The sequence below is a fragment of the Lepisosteus oculatus genome, chromosome 2 (genome assembly GCF_040954835.1).
Source record: "Lepisosteus oculatus isolate fLepOcu1 chromosome 2, fLepOcu1.hap2, whole genome shotgun sequence".
NCBI lineage: Eukaryota > Metazoa > Chordata > Actinopteri > Semionotiformes > Lepisosteidae > Lepisosteus > Lepisosteus oculatus.
In genome coordinates this window covers 425,203-448,054 of record NC_090697.1, presented here as the reverse complement: position 1 = coordinate 448,054, position 22,852 = coordinate 425,203, and the positions used below count along the sequence as shown (strand labels likewise).

The following is a 22,852-nucleotide window of genomic DNA, read 5'->3' as shown; positions in this document are numbered from 1 at the left end:
GATGTGTGGTGAGCGTTCTGGCGCACTATGGCTGCCGTCGCATCATCCAGGTGGATGCTGCACATTGGTGGTGGTGGAGGGGAGTCCCCATTACCTGTAAAGCGCTTTGAGTGGAGTGTCCAGAAAAGCGCTATATAAGTGTAAGCAATTATTATTATTATTATTATTATTTGGATGACTCTTAGCAGTTAAACCTTTCATATCTGACACCTGGAAAATGTGTAGGAAAATGTTAACAGAATTTCAGTCTTTGTCTGTAGGAACTGCACAAGAAGGGCCCTGAGTGACAAATTTCAGCACACTTGATAAGACAGGCACAGTGCAACTAGGCCTTTTAATTAAACCCTGGGCACCAACAGCACACTCTCACATTCTAATCTTCCACTCCAACCGTCTCTGCACAGTGAGTGTGCATGTAGCTCCAGATGACCAGGGCAGGTCCATGCATTGTTTACCTGCAATGAGACATGCATCACTGTGCATACCATACTCTGTTACCATACTCTGAAAATTACCAAACAAAAGAAGAACAAAAGGTCCTGGACCCACCTGAATGCTAAGAAGTCCAGATTGGGACATTCTAAAAGCCATGCTTGAACAATACCCCATCTATAAATTTGAGCAGGTGGTCAAACAGTATTTGATCAAATTTCCAAATTTTAATGACAAAAAGTACAAAAATACTAACCAAAGGGAACACCAGAGAAATAATCACACTTAAGTAACTATGGAGGTTAATAATGTATATCTTCTTTAATGTATAGCATGCTTTCTTTTAACAAAAGCCATGTAAAACCTTGCTGCAGAAGGCTAAATGATTTTCATGTAAAATCTACCCCAGTGGAAACTTTGATTTTATTATTTATTAAATTATTTATAAACATAATTATCTTGTGTTATTAAGTTGTCCACTCTGTAGTCCACTCACTACCAGTGTTTGGGAAATGAGAAATCAGACCGTGAGTGTTAATCTGAGTAATATATTTTGGTAACATAGTACAACAATAATGGATATCTGTGTCATGCCTTCCTTCGCTTCTCTCCCCCTAGTATGTTATTAAAAACACTATAGTACAGTAAAAGTGTCTTTGATCTATGTGTCTCAGAGTCAGAGTCCACACTGACAACTTGATGACAACTTTTGGCCTCGCAGGCATTAACTCAATAGAATTCTATAAATACAATTTCGACAGGTGTCCCTGGGAGGGTAGATTTGGAAATTCACTGTTCTTCAACACAACATCATCTCCTGAACAAGACTATAATTCTAGACAGTGAACTAAATAAGCTAAGTCAATGTAAACCTTTTACAACAAGACTTCAAAAACCAGAATGCAAAGTAATAATTGATATAGTTCAAGTAGGTAGCTGCATTAATAATTGATATGTCAACCCTGCATAACTCTCCTGTTTTGAGGTTTATCAGACTGATACCTAATCAGACTGATTTGCCTCATTAAGCAGGGAAGACGAGGCACATGGCCTTGCAATGACATCAAAATCACCTCCCTAGACCCTGATTGGCGGCTTCTCTTTAGCACAGGGGCCAGCAATCTACAGCACATGTGCCACTGCTGGCACGCAAAGAGATTATTAACTGCACAGCAATAAAATAAACCATGAAGAAATTGATTTAAAAATGCTTAAAACTATGCTTGACTGTTCTGTTATTCTCTAAAACATGCTACCCAATGAAAACTCTTTGGAGTGGAAAAAACAATTCACTAGATTTACTTGATTCTTGTATCGTACGAAACGTGGATAATAAGTCTCAGCTATTATACGTCAGATCTTGAAATTCATTTTTGAAAATGAGGGGGAATTCCCCCTTTACATGAAGCTCATGGGGGGATTTCAGCATCTTGTGGGAGGGAACTAATGAAACGAGCGTATCAATATAATTAATACACAACATGAGCTTCATAAATTCATTGTAAATACATCCTACCTTGTGGCCAAACTGTATTTCATTGCCAACCTCCTCTCCATTGAAGGTACAAGAAGGACGATCGCTTTTTTTTCTCTTCCTCATTCCTGCTTTCCCTTCTCCTCAGGTGTTCTCTCTATGAACTCCATACATAATTGTTCTTTTCAGTCTCTCTCCCCACTGTCCCCCTTTTTCCCTAGTCTCTCTCTCCTCCTCTTCATTTCTTCCCACTTTATAACTGCCCTGCTGAATTTAAACTGTCCTTGTGGAAGCCCAACCTCTGAAATGAGCATCAAATTTGTGATGTTTGTATTATTCAGTGAATTTCTTGAATTTTGTTTAAATTCTATGGTTCTGTACTTAATTCCCGTTCACATGACACACTTGCAATTGGTAGGACCACGGCTATTTGAAGTAGCTTCTCCATTTCAGTGACTACACCACTATGCTCACTCAACAGTCTTTGCAAACTAAACTCTGACCTAGCTTCCACTGTACTGAAAATAGCTGAGATGCATTTCAGCAGGTTTTCAGAATTCTCTTGACCATAAAAGCTGAAATCATCAGTAGACTGTTTAGCAACTAAGGCATTTTTCTGGTTCCAAAACAGTAAGCAAGGGCAGAAGGTCAGCCATTTATACTGTACAGCGCCCTGGAGCAGCTGGAGATAAGGGCCTTGCTCAGGGGCCCAACAGAGAGAAATAACAGAGAGTCAGGACTTCCATTTTATGTCTCATCCAAAGGACGGTATCTTTTTACAGTATAGAATCCCTGTCACTATACTGGGGCACACAGACCCCTACTGGCCCCTCTAACACTACTTCCAGCAGCAATCTTAGTTTTTCCCAGGAGGTCTCCCATCCAGGTACTGGCCAGGCTCACACCTGCTGAGCTTCAGTGGGCTGCCAGCTGGGAGCTGCATTGTGATATGGCTGCTGGTAATGGTGGAGGTAGATACCCTGGATGTACAGTAGATGTGGCCTCTACCTCCCTTTCTGAACATTATTTTCCCCCATTCAATTTATATCCAATTGTACAAGCTGCCTCTCTTAGGGACTATAACAGGAAACAAAAATCCATTCCCATTCATTTAGATAGCTTTGCAGTCATCTGCATCATCAGCAAAGGGAGATCGTTCTCCAAGCTCATTATGAAATTCCTCCTTCATCTCTAATATCTCCCTCACTAATCAATTTCTAATTGTTGCAGCTCACATCCCTGGTCATTTCAACAGTATCACTGATTCTCTCTCAATTTCCATTTTGAGAAAGTTTGTAATTTTGCTCCTGATGCCATTAACGACGCCAGCACATTTAATTCCTGGTTGTCATCATTCCTTGTGAATTGCATTTATATAGCACTTTTCATCCTAAGGGATCACAAAGCACTTCATAAAAATAGAAGGGGAGCTAATCCACCACCGAAGTGCAGCACTAACCCAAGTGATGCACAGTAGCCCTAGAACACAAAAATGCAGGTCTTGAAGTGTTCAATTGCTTTAACTATTGAATTGAGAAGGAACAGTTGGGAGGCCAGACTGTTGATGCTCAGAGTATAATTTAGCTAGAATACTGCTGTTACCACCCCTATACGGTACATGATACTGTACTTCATGATAAGATATAACTCTATTGTTCATCTGAAAGGGGTGGAAATTCGTCTTTGGCATCATCATACAAAAAGAAATAGCACAACAGGAAATCAATACACATTAAAACAAACAACAGTGCTAGAAATTCAACAATACTTATATACACATCTTGCTTTGCCCATCTTCATCAATCAATCAAGGTTTATTTATAAATGCATGAACAGTACAGCATACAGCGTTGTTGTTGGCAAATAAATGCTTTTTCCGCAAGTTTGTTAACAGGGATAAAAAGTAGAAGGACAGAAGTTTATAGGTATTAGGATAAGATTAGGATACAATAAATTATACAATTTGAATTTACAATACAATTTACAGATTGTGCGAAAGTCGCACAAGGAGATATGGTAGGATAGGAGGTATTTAGTGCTGTTCATACAGTATGTGTCCTGAGAGTGCAAAGTGACAGGAGGGCACCGGTGCACTCTGTCAGTTCAAGTAGGTTGCCTATTTGCCAGTGGCCTAATCTAACCCTAACCCTAACATTACGTATAATCTCCATACAGGAAATAATCACTAACAGTCATGTGAAAAAGAAAGTATACCCTCTTTCAATTCAATGGTTTTACATGTCAGGGGATAAATAACAATCGTCTGGTCCTCACCAACTTCCATAATTTAACAAATATAGCCTCAGATAACAGACAACACATAACAGATTTTACTATGTCATTATTTATTCAACAAAAAGTAAGCCAAAATGCATGGGGAAAATTAACTACACCCTTACTGCTTCCATAGGAATTAGGAAGGTAATTAGCATCCAGGTGCTGCTAATCAAATGCACTTGATTAGCTGATCATCAGGAAGTGACCACCTCTATAAAAGCAGACCTCGGCAGTTTGGTGGCCTGGAGCATGCAGGTGTGTGTTAACACCATGCCAAGCAGAAAAGACATCAGCAATGAACTCAGAAAAGCAATTGTTGGTGCTCATCAATCTGGGAAGGGTTATAAAGCCATTTCCAAATAATTTGAAATCCATCATTTAAGAGTGAGAAGGATTATTTACAAATGGAGAACATTCAAAACAGTTGCCAATCTTTCCAGGAGTGGGTGTCTCAGCAAATTAACCCAAGGTCTGACCGTATAGTGCTCAGGGAAATCACAAAGAACCCAAGAGCTACATCAAGGGATCTACAGGCCTTGGTTAACAATGTTCAATCAGAAAAAGACTGAACAAGTATGGCTTTCATGGAAGGGTAGCCAGGAGAAAGCCCCTTCTGTCCAAAAAGAACATGGCAACACGGCTTAGGTTTGCAAAGTTGCATCTGAACAAACCACAAGATTTCTGGAATAATGTCCTTTGGACAGACGAGACCAAAGTGGAGATGTTTGGTCATTATGCACAATGCCATGTTTGGTGAAAACCAAACACTGCATATCACCACAAACACCTCATACCAACTGTCAAGCATGGTGGTGGAGAGGTGATGAGATTTGGGCTTGTTTTGCAGCCACAGGACCTGGTGACCTTGCAGTCACCGAGTCGACCATGAACTTCTCTTTATACCAAAGTATTCTAGACGCAAATGTGAGGCGATCTGTCCGACAGCTTGGCCGAAATTGGGTCATGCAACAGGACAATGATCCCAAGCACACCAGCAAATTTACAACTAAATGGCTGAAAAAGAAAAGAATCAAGGTGTTGGAATGGCCAAATCAAAGTCCAGACCTCAACCCCACTGAGATGCTGTGGCGGGACCTTAAGAAAGCTGTGCATAAGCAAATGCCCTCAAACGTCAATGAACTGAAGCAATGTTGTAAAGAAGAGTTGGCCAAAATTCCTCCAAAATGATGTGAGTTACTTCAAGTTATTGCTGCTAAAGGTGGTTCTACATGCTACTGAATCATGGGGTGTACTTTTTCACACATGGTTTCTGCATGTCAGCTTATTTTTTGTTAAATAAATAATGACATAGTGGAATCTGTTATATGTTGTTTGTCACCTGAGGTTAAATTTACTTAATTTCAAGACCTGGTAAGGACTAGATCATTTTTTGTTTTGCCCTGATATATAAAACCAATGAATTGAAAGTGGGTGTACTTTCTTTTTTACCTGACTGTAGCTGTGTTTAATATACCAATTGCACAGGGAAAAAAGGATTTCTTGTAGCAGTTGGAAATGGAAATGTAGAGGTGGGAGGGATCATCAACGAACAGCTGAGCTTTCTTTTGAACTGCAATATAATACAGCTCTTTAAGCTATTTCTGTAGTTGACCTATTATCTCTTTAATACTCAGGCTACCATACCATACTGTGATACCAAATGTAAGGATGCTTTCTGCTAAAATTAACCCTCTCAGAAACAATTTGACTCACTTCAAATCTTTTCAGCTTCCTGATAAAAAAATATACAGTGACTAGCAGAGGTGAGCGGTAAAACTGGTATACCAGTAAACTGTGGTTCTTTAGTCACGCGGTACATACCATGGTACAATTTAGACCGTACCGGTACACTCGGTAATTTCCAGCAATTTCTGTCAGCAGTTTTATTGTTTCGATTTTAACAAAGATTTTCTACTGTTTACATTTAAAAAATCTAATTTGATTCAAAGAACAAAATGACTACTATAATGTTGTTAACTTTAAAAGGGTGAATACTAAATACTAAAGATATTTCCCACATATCATTAGCTAGTAAGTTTAGAAATATTATGTGATTTCGGAAATCACGTGGAAAAGAGTGTTTGATGATAACACCGGGATTATTTTTCTTATTTCTCCTGAAAAACATATGGTTATTCCTTAGAGTTGTCTTGCTGAGGCAATTCTAATTTCTAAGAGTATCCATATATTTTTACGGAGAATCTGAGAAAATTTTCATCAGCTACTCCTTTACATATTTTGTAAAAAACAGTTGTTGTAATATTAAGGGTTGTTTACCATTGACATTGTTAATGGTACTGTACACGTTACATACTTATTTTCAATGACCCATTGAACATGTGCTGGTTTTTCTGATTCTACTGTAACTCTAGCTGGGAAGGAAGTCTAGTCTTGATCATGTTTTTAATTCCATTACTATCATTAGACATGCTTTGATTTTTTTTCTGTAGCAAGTAAGATTGTCTAAAGTTGTTTAAGTCTTGTCTCAGCAATGTTTTAAGCAAGTATTGAGGATTCTTTGAGTATTAGATGAAATAGGCAAATGCTATTGAACATGCTAAACATGTTTCATGAGGTTGTGAATGTTAACTTTACTCATTGTAAAAAAATTTTTAAAATTTTTCTGTTACACTGTTCGGTGTTATTTCTAGTTCTTTGGTTCCAATATAACAACAAAACAACAATTTTCATCACTTTATTTTGTATAAAACTCAATATGCTTTACTAATCATGAAATCAAACTATGACAGAGTCTCCATATATAAACATGCAAAATAGTTTGCAGTATACAGCAGTACTGTACGTATTGCTGTACATGCATGTGTGCCGTGGTATACTGTGGTACGTTTTCCAGATTTTTCCAGAGATGGTACCCAACCCTTGTGACTAGCCTTCTTCAAAATGCTATGGCATTTTCTACAAACCTTAAATGTTCATCTATTAATATTCCAATGTACTGTATGTGAAATACTGAACAACCTCCACAGTCTGATTAACAAGTTAGAGAGGTTGAAAATCTAACGTATTACAATCACAAGCAGACAGTTTTTTGGGTTATCAACATTAATACAAAGCATGCATGACTGACATCAACTTTCTAGTTTATTTATACATTCAAAGTAATTTTCCATGCTTTCTCCATCATCTCCAGTAAACTATCCTATTAGGGTGCAAGTTCCCTGCATTTTCATTTTATTTGTGTAGATGGAAAATAGTAAATGTCAAAACAGCCCCAGGGAGCACTAGTATTTAAAACAATTTCATTTGAAAAATGTAATGTTTCAAATTCTTTCAAAATTCTTTTGAATTTCATTATGGAATTTATATCAACCAGTCAAGACCTTGGTTAATATGGTGCCTCCTTTAGCAAAATATTTTCTGCCAACACAATTGCGCAATTGTGTGGAGATCCTGGACCAGAGGGAAGAGTGACCTCCCCCACCAGCACCATTTACAGCAGATACCTGGTTTTACCGGGTTCTCATAACTGGGTCTCTGCACATTAAACAATTTGGATATAGCAACGTAAATTTAACATAAAATTATTATATGACTTTTAAATTGTGCTTTACAGATTTTTTTAATATGTTGACACTATTTATAATGGAATATATTTCATTCTTTTAATAAACATAATACACCTTTACCTATACATTTGAAAGCAATACTGTGTCTGTAAGAAGAACTGTTTTGTTAATCTTCCATTAATATTATAAATGGAAATAAACAAACAACTGTTTTAAAACATGGTATTTGGCAAATGATTTAAGATGCAAAGTGACATCATTTATCAAAATATTTTATATGGAGCTTGAGTGTTCCTTGTGAGTCTTATCCAAATGTTAGTAAAATTAAAGAGTTTAATTGCTTGATTGTGAATGTTAGATCAAAATTGGTGTTAAAGTGTATATTGGGTCAACGCAGTATATCCAGTGTTTATACAGAACATACTGTAGATTCAGATCCTCATCTGAGCCACCATATACTGTGTAAACTTAGAAGTGTATAAAACAAATTGAAGTTGGCATATATGACTGCAGTTGAAGATGTTCCCATTCTCTCCATCACAGTAGACCTTGTGAATATTTGTTTTTGTATAAATATTTGTATACTGCAAAAACAATTGCCATTAGCTATAATTTCAAAACATCTCTCAAAAAATAGTTATAAGAAACATCTTTTGCAGTGCGTTGATTTTGTCTTTTTGGATGAGGACAAAAAAGTTACAAGAAATAGAAGTCTACAAACCAAAACTTCAAAAGATTGTTTTTCATACTGAGATGATGATGGGTAGCCCCTGAGCCATTCCTACACTGCCATTGGACATCGCTGACAGATATCATGTTGTAAAATGAAGACCTGTCCCAGTAGCACCTTTTTTCAGGGCAGCAACCCTATTTGGTAAAGGATCTCTCTTAGGTTAGACTTGACAACAAGGCCTAAGTGGCAATGAAAGACTGTTTCAGGGACCAGCCAACATCACTTTATTATGCGAGAGGAAAGTATGTGCAACATATGTGGAAATTGAAATAAACCCCCCCACTGGAAGGTGTACTAATGGATAATTCACTGATTTATTTTTCTATTTGACTACCCTCTTAAAATATACAGTAAACATATTTATGATGCATTGGTTTTATGCTAAATGAAAATGATCAAGGTTTGCAAGTTTTAAATAATGTACCACAAAATCTTTACATTCCAAGTTGCATTGTCGACTACAGAACTACTGTATAATGCACCAGCAGGAGCACTGAGTATGCTGTACATTAAAGACAACAGCTGATATCAGCAAGCATTCAGGATTTTGTATTCTGAAACTAGAGTTGCCATTTGTCACTTTTTGACAGCTGTGTAGGCCTTGGATGATTCCCTGCTCAAAAACAACAGTAAGACACTTTCATTACACAGAAGCTGCTCATTGTTTTCTAAGTGAGCTGATTTTCTGCAGTGTGTTAAGAGTAGATTTTTATTACACCAGCCTAGCTACAGAAAGCACAAAAATGTTTTCCTCAAAATCACTAATCACTGATCATTGCCAACTGTCAACATAAGACAATGCATACTACAACCAGTGAGATTGTAAGCACACGGTGCAGTCATAACGCTCCTCCTGTGTAATCTGTGTGAAGCAGCTACCATGAGCACTTAGTAGCACTCAGTCTGAATCATTGTTTCACTGAGAGAATTTCATTTGAAACAAAATTATCATTTTGCCTCATCTTATCTGTACTAGGTGACTAGACAAACATGGTCAATACTTGAACAAGCAGGGGAACTGAGACTGAAAAAAATATTCTTTGTATTTTGAAGTTAACGGAGTAAACAGTGGAATTAGGCTATAAGTGCATTCTAACAGTAGCTCGGGGTCTAGGATCTTTAATTACATTTTTAGGCTGTGAAGTGTATCACCATGAGTACGTGCTCTCAATGTTAAATATGTCAGCAGCATGCTCAGCTTTTTTATTAACTTGCATGCATGTTATTCACTTAATTTTTATAAATGCCTTCTTTAGTATACATGCAAAGACATAAAGCACGAGCAACAGAATCCTAGTAGCATAATTTTCTGTCAGCTTATTTAACAATATTTTGAAAAGGCTAGTATACTTTTCCACTACACTAATCTTACAAGGTTGGGGATATACAACTGCCAAATAATTTTGCACCAAGATCTATTATTTCATCACACCATAAGTTTTACATTTTAATATCAGATATAAATATAATAAAATAGCTGAAACCTCCATCCATCCATGTACTAACTGCTTTATCCAATTTAGGGTCTCGGGGGAGATGAAGCCTGTCTTGGCAAGCAATAACTGCAGATCTGGATACACCCTGGACACAACATAGGTCCATCACAGGGCACACACAGAGACAGGCCCAGATATACACTAGCGAAAGCATAGTTATGATAAAACTTGCACTTTCATAATGTGGTTTTGCAACAGTAAGATTTCTAAGCAAAATAAATAGAGTTTAAAATGGCCCATTAAAAGACTGAGCTCTACTGCTACGAAATTAAACATTTCAAAATCAATCTGCTACCACTTGTGGTCTTTATTTCAAAGACCTGCAAATGTATTTACTGATGTAGAACATGCTGATTCCAAGAGAACTGAGTTACTAATTTGAAAGTGAGATTCAACTGCAACAGCAAACACAACCAGGAACAGGGGTCCTGTGATCACATGGGATGTTCGCAGATGAGACATGTGGGCACAGCTGTACTTACAGTAGAAGACCATTATCAGCCTTACACAAAGACTTTCTCCTGACAAACTCAAGGTGTGCATCATGATGACCAGCAGTAGTGATCACTACATTTTCCAAGGTCATGTTTTTCTTAATGACAACACTAAGTGACACGCTAATTGTGTAGAATTAATGAGGACATATCTCCGTAGCTTCTTTGACCAGTATAATCCCTGGATATATTGCACAGAAATTATGGTTGGGTTACTGGCAAATATCTTTGCAAGTGTCACCCAACTATTAATTGTATTGTCTTACCGAAGAAACTGAACTAATGCCAATCTCAAACAAAAACTTTACTGATCTGCGCACAGTTAGAATATGCTGAATATTTTTGTCATTTTCTACTGCTGCTAATTACCTAGACTGCACTTCATTCATTAGTGCCTTAAGAACCATTAGTGTTATTTAGATTTTTACACTTTTAGAACAGAAGGATATATTTTACCTTTTGAGCTGATATACTGTAGAGGCAAAGCAGAGCTGATATAATACCTGTTGTTACTAAAGTTTGACAGGCCCAGAATTAAATTGCTTATGCCTGTATTTCACATGATGGTGCTTTGATGGTGCAGTCATCTTTTAATTAGTTTCCCTGCACTCTTTTGTTCAAGGAAAGCATTCCACTGGTGACATGTAATGTGAATATTTAGACCCTCTGTTTTGATGATTTACTGTATGTCTTAAAAGCTAAATGACAAAAGCAATAAAACACCTAAACTGTACCATCAGTACATACTGTACTTACACTACACAACTACATAATAAGTTAGGACATGTTTACTCATTTGTAGGATTTTATGTATTAACAGGAGCATGTTATGATAGAAGGTACACAAAACATATCCTATGGAAAAGTAAAGCTGTTATGTTAAAGGAAACTGCAATAAACTTGGAATAAAGCTGTGCAATCCAGGATGTTTAGCAAAGCAATTTGAATGGCTTGGATGCACGAATACAATACCACAGCCCTGCATTCAGCTCAGTGTTTTATCAATGAACTGACCAAATTCCATGCATTATTTCACTGTTGCTTGGCAGAAGAGTTCCCATTGAGGATTTAATCACAGTTTACAAACTACAAAAGAACCACATAAGAATACCTTTAGAACACAATGCTTTAACCAGCTCAAGCAACAGCCAAGAAGAATGTTCTCGCCAAAACTCGCACATCTTTCTCAGCTGTTCTTAAAGTGAAATCATCCTGTGCTAGAACTTTACTCAGCATCTAGAGGAGAGGTAGCTGTTTAACTACAGAATAAATCAACAGATTTATTTCTCACAAAGTCTTGTGGGAAATGGAAACATTAAGAGATTTATAATCTGCATTCTGAAATCCAGTATCTCACTTTCTTTACAGCAATTTTCATTTTGTGAACTTGAAAATGTAATGTCAGAGCTTTATCTTAACTGTCCAATCTAATCGTGAAATAAACAATTATTTTTAATTTTTATTAATAGCCATACAGTATGTTATATAAAATAGGTCTAAAATATAAGAATTATAGAGATAGTTCCCTTTTATAATTTTAAGAAGAACTGAGCTGCACATCATATGAAAGTCATGTGGGAATGCCTTCACGAGTGCACTGTTAATTGAAGCAGAAGAGCCTGAAACAAGTGTGCAATACAATAATCATTTATCCATGCAAAAGGATAATTGTTCATTAACTTCTATTGGGGCCTAAAGACAAAAAGTAAAAGCTTAACTGTACAAGATGTTGTTTTACTTTCTCTTATTGTATATGACAAGCTATGCTATTAGGCACAGTGGCATAGTTTTATTTTATGTACAACAGTGCAAAGCATATCTGGAGCAAAACCAGACCTAGAGATCTGCTTTGCATATTTGTTTAATCAAAAGCGCAACTGTGTCATTTGTTTGACAGTTCACGTTGCAAATACTTACTAATTATGATTATTCTATTTTATACTCTCCAAAAACAAAATAATCAAATGTTTCAAACAGCACAGCAATAAAGTCTTTGCTTAACATTTCCTCTTTTTCATCAATACATTGATTATCCTACATACTAAAACATTTGATCATCCAGATTAAATCTTTTCTTTAAGTTTTTAAGGGAAGAGCATATGAAAACATATTATCACACACCATAACCAACTTTTAATGAATACCTCAAATTGGCAGAACTGAGGACCTGAAGATCAGTCGCCAGTAGATTTAGTAAGGAAATGCCCATGAATTATCATAAAATATCTTTAAAAATATCTTTACAAAAATGCACACATTTTTTTTTTATTTGACAATTTAAAAAATGTCAGTGTCACACTTTCATACAACACTTACTTTTCTTCACTAAGAGTCTCGGCCAAATGCTTTGCCACACACTGGGAAGAACTAATAAACCACTTTGCCTAAGTATTAAAAGGAAAACCTCATTCAAACCTCAGGAATGCTTTTGACAAGTCCCATATCCTCTATAGTACATAATACATGAGAAGTATAGCAGAACTTCATGTAGGTGTTCATGCTGTTATACATGCAACAGGATGCATTAGAACTCTTCTCCACCATTAGATAATTGTACCTCATTGAATTTCCTCATGCTGTAGTTCACTGCTGGTTTACATACTCTAGACTAACTGCAGCATTTAATAAAAAGATAAATTAAAGGAACTGCAAGCTAGGCATTTTCAAACAGCAAGACTGCTAATCAGATATCAATCTGACAAGATGTTTGCATATTATTCACTGAATTTTATATGAATTCTTTCCCTAGAAGCTGACAAAAGGCTGGATACGATATAATATTTTCTTATCACTGCACACCAAATTTGTATTACTACATTATAACAGGTGCACTTTCACATTGATAAAGGATTTGGACACCACATTCCAGTAGAAAAACCTCATAAAGAAAGCATTTGAATCTTAAACCATACTGTATTTACACAACATCTAAAGTTTGTTTAGGTGTAAGAGATTGATAAGGGTGAAATTAAGTATCAAATTGTCTTGTATTTAATGTATACTAGGCTGCACATTTAATTAATTGTCATTGCAGATTCTGGTATATACTGTATATGAACTTGCCAAAGCCTATTTATCAGAAGAGTTAAGGCAAAATGCAATCCTGCAACAAGCCTTTTATTCTTTATAAAACACTGTAGCTTTTATTTTAATCATTTCCTAGTTCTGTGAAACAGTCATTTCACATCTAAAAATTCCACATAAATTGTGTTAAGACGAATGTCAATCTGTCAATTGTCAATCTCAATCCTGTTTAAACTGCACTCTTAAACTAGACTTGCGTGGTCTATCACAATCACCAGAAAAAAAAAATCCTATAAAATGTTACTGAGTTGCCAGAGGTTAAAGTTTATTTACTTGTTTGGTCTTTGGCATGATGACAAAACTTATGGACGCCACTGTTTAAAACTTTGGTCATATATCTTCAGCCGCAGCCTTACTCTGTTGTGACCTCTGCTGTGCGGAGTTATTGCTCATTGTATAGATACCCAGAACACAAATCCAATTCAACATTAATGGTTCCATCTGCTTAATAGCTTTACATATGGAGAAGCAACAAGTTTGTAACATAAGGGAAGTATTTAATACAAGTATCACACAGTTGCATTGAAAGCTGCCTTGGCTTTATGGTTCACATCACAGACATGTAGAAGGTTTGGAGCAATGTTTACACCTTTAGATTCTTGAAAAAAATGAAAAAATATAGGTATGGTAACAATTGATACAATGATTTTGACAACCATTCTCTTGAAACACCAAGACTACACTAAAACTGTTCACTGCTTTTAACAAAAACTTCTCATCCCAAGGGATAAATCATTTGAAGCTACATTTTTCTCCCACGGCCTCCTATCATATTTATCTACTGTAAGTGAAATATGTCTTATTTTTATAAGAACAGTTTGCATTTATACAAAGTTTGCTCAAAAGAATTCAGCAAGGTTTTATTTTTACATAGGATTTTCTCTATAATAATAAACCCCAAACTTGTTGAGATACAAGAGACAGGACACCACCAACTGACACAGGATAAACCCATTACCTAGATCAAACAGCAACAACAACTTATAAGAAAGGTAAAATCCTCCCGTTGTCTGCTTTCCTGGAACAATGGAGATAAAAACCCCCAATGAGCAACATGACCCACTGATGCACAGATTACACCTCAGTAGGCATTGTTCTCCCTCATAAAAGGGATGTGTTGAAAGACCCAGCAGATGGCTCTGGGCAAGTAAGGAGAGCAGCCTGACATGAGGCCGCCAGCTGGCAGCCACTAGGCCTCCAGCCAGAGCTGGACTTTTCTCTGAGCCCACATTCCAAACCAGCAGCCTGCAGGGATCCCCTCCCGCTCGGTGGTAAAGGAAAGGGTTACAGCCTCTCCACACATTGACATGCACTCATACAGCCAGCTCAAGGAGTCTGTGCAAAGGATTATTTAGTATTTATTAGCAAAGTATTAGCAGAAATCAGAAAAAACAGCAACATTCTACACTCTAGAATGGTGTAAGTACTGTATATTGTATGATTTTTTTTAGTGCATTGTCTCTGTGTAATTGTCTCACTGCGGTACGTGCTCAAGTAGGTACCGCGAGACTTCATAGTTAAAGAATGATAGGATGACACATTGCTTTATTGTGTTTCTTTATTGTTCTGCTATGACTTAATTTAACCAATGCAAAGTGTACAGCGTTGATGCTTTATCATCAGCAACAGTTTTAGTGCCAAAACAGTCTACTAAAATAGACTTTTAGCAGATGTAAAATCAAAGCACATCATTTTTTCTGTCATTTATAATTCTTCAATTTTGGTTTTCATTTCACTGTCAAGCAAATTATTAGATGATGTTGAGCCAGCGAGCAACTGCCTTTAAAAAATGCATCAAATCTCATAGTCTTCTACAACCTGTGTAAAATACAAGATAGAACTTGATCCTAGAAGAAAAAGGTGTTGGAAGCATGCGGTGATCTCATTAGTATGTGCTGGCTGTCAGTTGACATGGGATACAGGGATGAACTTGAGATAACAAGCAGCTTATATCAAGACAGCAGGACAGTTGATTTTCAAATGGAAAAATGAAGTATGGAAGAACAATTCTTAAGAGTTTGGGATTACCGGCAACAAATTAGAGAATGTAAAAGACATGCAGCCTCTTCTATATATCTCTGATCGTTCAGGCCTCCATTTTTACTCAACAAGTCAAAGTAATAGAATAATTATTGACAACATTAGTAAATGTGAAAAGATTTAAAATGTTTTTTAAGATGGATGACATTTGTTTGTATAATGTACTTTATGTAAATAATGTATATTGAAAACTCCATATATCCATAAACTGGATATGTATCTAAATTAACAAAGACACCAATACACAGTTTAAGGGTATTATAATACTGATGTAAGAAATGACAGGATGTACAATTTAAATAAACATTAAGTGATACAATGCTACCTTAATCCACCGATGGGATCGTTATTCAAACAACAAGTAGCAGAAACTTATCTTATATCTTAAATTGAAACTCATACCTGTTCTTTTTATAAGTTAGCTATATTCATCTGTTAAGTGTCGGCAGTAACTCTGACTAAACTGAGCTTCCCCTCATGTGGTGTGTGTCGAGATTAAACAGCTGCAAGATAACTACAGTATGAACATGTCCAACAGGCCAGTTTTAGGTTACGTACTTTGTTCTTCTAGTGGCTCTTGTATTTTCAGATGGTCTGAGGCAAGCAGACAAAACATCCCTAGGGTAATGAAAATACATTAAATTTGATTAAAGGATTTAAATAATAATTTGGGTTGCTAATAACTGAATTTAAAACTAAAAAGGGGAGCTCATAACACCAATTCATACTGCTCAAAAGATATGCGTGCACTGCTTACATATAATTGACAGAATTGTTTTAAATATAAAACATGATACACTGCCAGAACAGAACATCTCATTCTCTGGGCAACATTTTATGAACTTACATGACATGTTTTTTCTTGACAAGGCACATTATTTAAAAAAATAACCAAGCCTGACTCAATAGTTAAAATGTATATAGCATGTATATACCAAATGAACTACTGCAATTCTGTTACATTTTCATCGTACTTCAGTATAAATCATAAATATGAAGCTGTCCAGACAGATGCATACCTATTAAGGTGCAGATTTCAAACAGCAAAGTAGAACTGAAACCACTCTGAGTATCATAGACCCCTGACTTTTAAATGGTGTTCAAGTGAAATCCCAATGTTAAATACTGCACTATATATTTTATGTGCTTGTCCCCTAGACTTTATCTTTCACACTCTAAAATCTATAATGTCTGTAAAGCAAACTTGAATACAATATATGTAGCATAATAAGTTGTGTCTCTTGAGTGTTGAATACTAAGATCAGACAAGGTTATTGGTAGTTCAGGTGGGTAGCTGCGTCAGCATGCGTAGGCTGCAAAGGAAGAGTAATAGGTTTATTCCATGCTGAAAAGAGAAGAAAGAAAAGAAGAAAGAGCAGAAAGAAAACACAACGTTCCGATTCACAACATACCAAGCTTATTGGTATGTCATTTTAATCCAGTCCCACGACTGTGATTCTTTCAGATTAGTGTAGAATTTTTAAAATATCAAGTTAGAGGTAAAGAAAGAACTTGCTATGAATGTTGAGGTCAGCAAAGTGAAAACTCTAGTAACTACAAGCAACTTTTATATTAGAAACGTCTCAAGCCAGCCTTCACCTTGACTACTCACAAGTTTTTTCTCTTTTTAAAACTAATGGTGAGTTCACTGTTGCATTGCAACAAGCACAAGGAAAAGTCATTCTGTGAAGATGATTTTACATACTCAAATTTACTTCATATAATTGAACACAAAGACATATCTGAATGAAACTTCAACAACAGCATTCAATGGTTCATCTATGGAGCACTATTCTTTTACACCACTCTTTGCAGACTCACCACAGTGTCAAAAAAACACTTTTTTAACAGAAAGGGAAATGGTTCTTCTCTTATTACAAGTCTGGGTTTGTCTGCAAAATATACTAATTATGATTAAAAGACTTTGTAAAAGTTCCATCCACACTGAAATGTAAAGGAAAGAAAAAAGAACATTTTAGCTGCTAAGCTTTTTTCAGAGGTGATGCTGACACAGCTCCTTGCTTAAAACCTTGCTAAACATACTGTATACAGTACAGTATATTCCCAAATCACACGTGCACACCATTAAAGTTATATTCAGACAGAAGAATAGAAATCAGCAGTATCTTTTATGAGTAAAGATCCCTATTTTCCAATTCCATATAAGATAATAAATAATGAAATCACAGTATTCCATGTAATTTAGATTGTAATTGTCTCTTTAACTGCTTCTTTACTAGTAATCAAAGAGACAGACCGCTACTGTATATCAGATCACGGTGAGCTGAAGCCTAACCTGGCAGACAGTGACAGCGAAGTTGAACACACCACGTTTTGGACAACAGTACACTACAATACACACCCATAGAGGGAGGCGATTTGTGCATAAAAATTAATCTAGACAGCAAATATTTGGAGTTTGGGTGAAAAGAGAAGCACATCGAGAAAACTCACATAACACGTAAACACAAGATAGAAGTATGTGTATCTGCACCTCTCTGGAGCAAGCTGAACTCAAACCAGGGACTTCACAGCTGTGAGGCAACAGCACTAGACAACCACAACATACTGTGTAGATGTGATTACTATGGTGACAAAATTGTGCTTGTTTTATCTTTGAATTATACAGTGACAAAAAATGAGTACTCCAAATTACATTATAAACCTGATAACCAAACAACTTTTGTAACTTTTTTTTTACAAAACATACTATTACTTTTATAATTTGCTAAAAACCTTGGATTGGATTTACCTTACTAAAAGCTAGGAGATACCATGGTCTTCACAATTTGATTATCAACAGTAGTGTATATGAAAGAAACTAATGATAGTAAACACATATAAAAAATAAACACTAGTGATATTTAGAGGCCAATTAAATTGATTAAGTGGTATAACAAACATGACATATATTTCATTATTTTTCTTCTTTCAAGCCAGAAAGCTTGGGTATCAGCAGGTATGCTATGTCTCTGTAAAGCAGCAGCATCTATGGATCTAGGAGGAGTTGGTAAATTGGTCCAATTAAGCCAATAATGAGCTAATTTAGGTCTTTAAGGAACTGAAATTCTTCAGACATAGTAGCCTTGCAGTACATCTGTTATAAGCTCCTCAGTTCTGTCTCTTGGTATTTGAAGCTCAAAGTACTGTATAGCATTATAAAACCTACAGAAACACGGCACTGAAAGTTATCGTGCATATTAATTAAGCATCAAGTATATGATTGTGTTTGTAAATGTCAGAAACCTATTATACTCAAAACTGAAACAAATTCACTAAGTTGTTATCAGGAAATTAATAAACATCATTTTTGGAGCAGGTGTAATGATATTTCATTGAACACATACTGTCTAGTATACTATAGGGGGTGCCTCAGTGATGCACTTATTTGCTTTTCTGCCTTGCAGCACTAGGGCTCTGGCTTCAAATCCATTTTTCGGGTTCTACTCTATCTGCACCTCCCTGGAGTTTGTATGTCCACCATGTGTTTGCATGCATTTTCACTCCAAAGACATAGTGGTAGGTTAATTGGACTCCAGTGTGAGGGTGTGCGTGTTTGTCTCTGTGTGCCCTGAAACGGACCGGCACCCTGTCCAGGGTGTACCCTGCCTTGTGCCTGTTGCTTGCTGGCATAGCCTCTGGCTCTTCAATAACCCCACACTCGATAAAGCGATTAAAAATGGATGGATAGATATGGGTAAACTCGTCAGACCGATTAACAGTTATCAGCAGAGGCTCTGCCTTGGAAACACATAGGATAAAGGCATGTACTGTACGGTATGGCCACAATTGTATTGCAAGCAACATACTGTACACATGCTCTGCAACAGGCCGTACTGTAGATGCTGTTTTGTGGGATTCCACCCAATTCCCCTTGGAAGGCCTCGGCAAGCATTTGTCCTAGATACCTGAAATGTCTCAAATAAATGTACATAGTTTCAAGCTGGATAACTAGTATAGAAGGGAGGCTATATCCTGAAAAATGAAGACTAGTATCCCTGCAAAAAATGTGTTTTTTTGACAGGACATTTGTCCACAAAACGATGTTTTAAACTCTGAACAAGATGCTTTAATATAATTTTACATCCACGGGTTTTAAGTGTTTTTCCCTTATACAGTACGCAGAGTAGTTCACTAAGATTTAACCGACTTAAAACATTCATGTCTAACTAGATAGCAAGTTACAGCAGAAGAGTAGTGAGCGTTTCCACGTTTTTTTTTACTTTTACTATCACTATTCTCTCCTAACCTCATTAAACACAACAATAACTGCGAAAAAAAAGTAATGAAAAATACATTACGGTAAAACTAGCAAGTGATTTCCTTGGTACTGTACTTCAAAGGCATTCACATAAACATTCGTTTCCAAGGAGCTATACTGAGTGAATGTAACGAAAATGAGTTAGCGAGAGGAGAGGGGCTATTCTGCCATTTAATCACAATGCCCACCGTGTTTTTTCATCATAAAGGTCATACAGTGTTGTACCTAAAAAAGCACAAAATTAAAAATAATATATACAAAATCATCCGAAACAGTTGCGTTGGTACAAGGGGAATAAACGTTTTGCTCCAAATGGGTCTTAGGATGTTACATGTTCAAATAGTTATCTGAAGCAAAGGAATATGATCCGGCTAAAATGCTTTCAGAATAATAAAAAGTCAACGCGGGATTACAAGGGCGAATGCAATTCGTGTATTGAACCGCAATGCATCCAACAGAACATCAATACACATTGCGAGAACCAAACGGCGTGATACCAAAACCACAAAACAAGGCTGAAGACATAAACTTTACCTTACGAATTGCAGACCGCATCCTTAAAAAGGCGGCGTCGGAATCACGATTATTTTTCTATACTGAACCGGGGAGTGGGTTTTATGGTTGAAGATAATATTTTGGGTTACATAAAATATACATATTCCATTTAGCAGTATTCATAAACGAATTAACATTGTTACGTTTGTCTATTTTTCCTTCTACTGTAGCTAATGACGAAAAAGGAATTTTAATGTTCTCAGTAGCCTTTTCATACAGTGTTGTGAACTGAAACATGCAGGTACTGTGAAATCTGTGACACTTGGGCATTTCATTTTGCATTATGGAAGAGTGTATCACAATTTACACACTGCACTGTTTTGAATATTAAAAAGTCATGTTGCACATGAGTTTTAATATCGCTTTACTTCATATAGTTATTTGTAAATACTGAAATATGGATTCAATTTGTAGATTTTATCAAATAAAAAGGATACTCTTCAGTATTCTGTTAGGTCTTGAAAAAGATGTCCTTAATACCTTCAGTAGTTTTATTTTTAAAACACCGATTTGCATTTAAATATGATTAAATATAAATATTTCGCCAAAATATGAACAATGCATTCTTAATACATTTTAAAATAATGTATATTATTTTACAACAAATAAATAAAACCGCAATATTTTAAGCGAAATGCGTAACTGATCCAGATGAGAAACTAGGGATGCGCCACCTGTTTCAAGGAGTTTATCAACAAAGATTCCATTGAAACCCAGTAGAGGGGAAAGAGAGGGATTTTCTGATTTTCTTACCTGTTAAATACTTTCTTTATCCTTTGCAGCACTGTTGGCGATGCTGTGATAGTTTCAGCAGGAATGTTTTCGATAGTAGCAACAACATGATTTTGCTGCTCGGGGATCATTGCTGGGGTGAAATAAGACAATCAGAAACCAGGGCGCATTCTGCACTGTACAGGAACAGAGATCGGGAAATTCCGTAAGCGTGCTTGATTAGAACCAGCAGATTTCGCGCAAGCAAATGTAACGTTAGCATTCCATAGTTTAATTGAACAGGGAGAAAAGGGTATAAATCCCAAAAAAGAATCTTGCTTTTCGGAGCTTGGTGGATGTCCGAAATCGTCCTCACAATGTGCTTGTCTTCTGGTATAAACTAGTCAGAAATCCCTTCGCCCATCCACGCGTATTTTATGCTCGCCTGCCTGTCTGCCGCGGCTAGCTGAAAGACTTGGGCTTTTTCATTGAAACACTCGATCAACCCAACAGGGGGAGCGGTTTTCATGCAGCAAGTTTGTTGCAGTGACACATGGGAAATGTAGTGCCACGTCGTTTGTATCGTAATTTTTAAAGCTATTAACACTCAGCAATAAAAATCCGCGCATGAGTCCTCAGCTGAAACAACACAATACAACAGTTCTCCCTAATTTATGTAACAGCGGTGCGCCAGATTGTTATCAGCACGTCGACTTCACACAATTGCTGAGGTCCAAAGGTCAAAGTGTCTTCATGTTAAAGGCTCAACAGAAAGATAAAACCACTTAAAAAACAATTGCTTGGAATACTTCCACAGAGTATTATTTCCAAATCCTATCTTGCAGTACAAGAGAACTAGGAATATACTCTGTGATAAAAGAACGTATCAATTGGGTGCTTCATATATGAAAATTGTTGTGCATTGTCATTTGTTACATCTGTGCTGTAAACCACCTTTTCCTATTGATTCTAGGAAAACTATCTGCCAAAATTTGAATTTGACATGAAAACATTCTAAATGACAAAGGGACAAAGACCTTTCACTCCCTATCTACCCAAAACGTTCTTTTTTTTTTTGAGAAAATGGCCCTATGTAGAAAAACAGATGTCTTAAATTCCAGTTAATCTTGCCACCTATTAAATGCAAAAAATGGTATGTGACTACAATAATATTTTATTTATGAGCACTTTTCTCACTTTTGTGACACTCAAGGTTACGAGTATCACAAACTCAAACTGGATAGATAGAGTAATGTTTAATAACCATACTCATCCTTGAAACTAATTTAACGTTTGTTTGGAGACAGAGACAAAATCTTGGAAGACAGGCATGGAATTGTGTAGGTCAGGATGCATTGGCTGGGGTAGAAAATAACCTCCCTCTGAGATCTACACGTGTACTGTGAGGTTTGACACACTATGACACACTATCTTTATTTTATAGATCTATTGGATTTAGCAGATATGTCCTTTTGATAATTGCCAATTTTTAAGCAACTTTTTATCACCAAGGAGAGATGAAGCTATCTCTGGCCATCCATTAGTTTTCCATTTACTGCAATACTGTAATGCAAAAAGCAGAGATTAAAAGAAAGTGTTGGGCTGATGCAGACCCTCAGGTATCCAGCAAGCTACAGTGTCCAGGAGGACTGAAAAGCAAGCTCAGCAAACTCCACCCTTGAGCAGCCACACTCAGGGAATTCTAGAAACAGCTAAAGCTCATTATATACAGTATCAGTTATGATCAGTGCTGCCCCTCCACAAAATG

The 22,852-nt window shown here is 36.5% G+C and overlaps 1 protein-coding gene across 1 annotated transcript in view; it reads right to left on the bottom strand.

Annotated features, from left to right (window-relative positions):
- Window positions 1-21,673, bottom strand: part of slc35f1 (solute carrier family 35 member F1) — a 153,097-nt gene extending 131,424 nt beyond the window's left edge. The window contains exon 1 of the mRNA XM_006626421.3: window positions 21,127-21,673. Coding sequence (XP_006626484.1) covers window positions 21,127-21,236 — 110 coding nt within the window. The 5' untranslated portion in view covers window positions 21,237-21,673. The remainder of the gene's footprint in view (window positions 1-21,126) is intronic.
- Window positions 21,674-22,852: the final 1,179 nt, after the last annotated feature.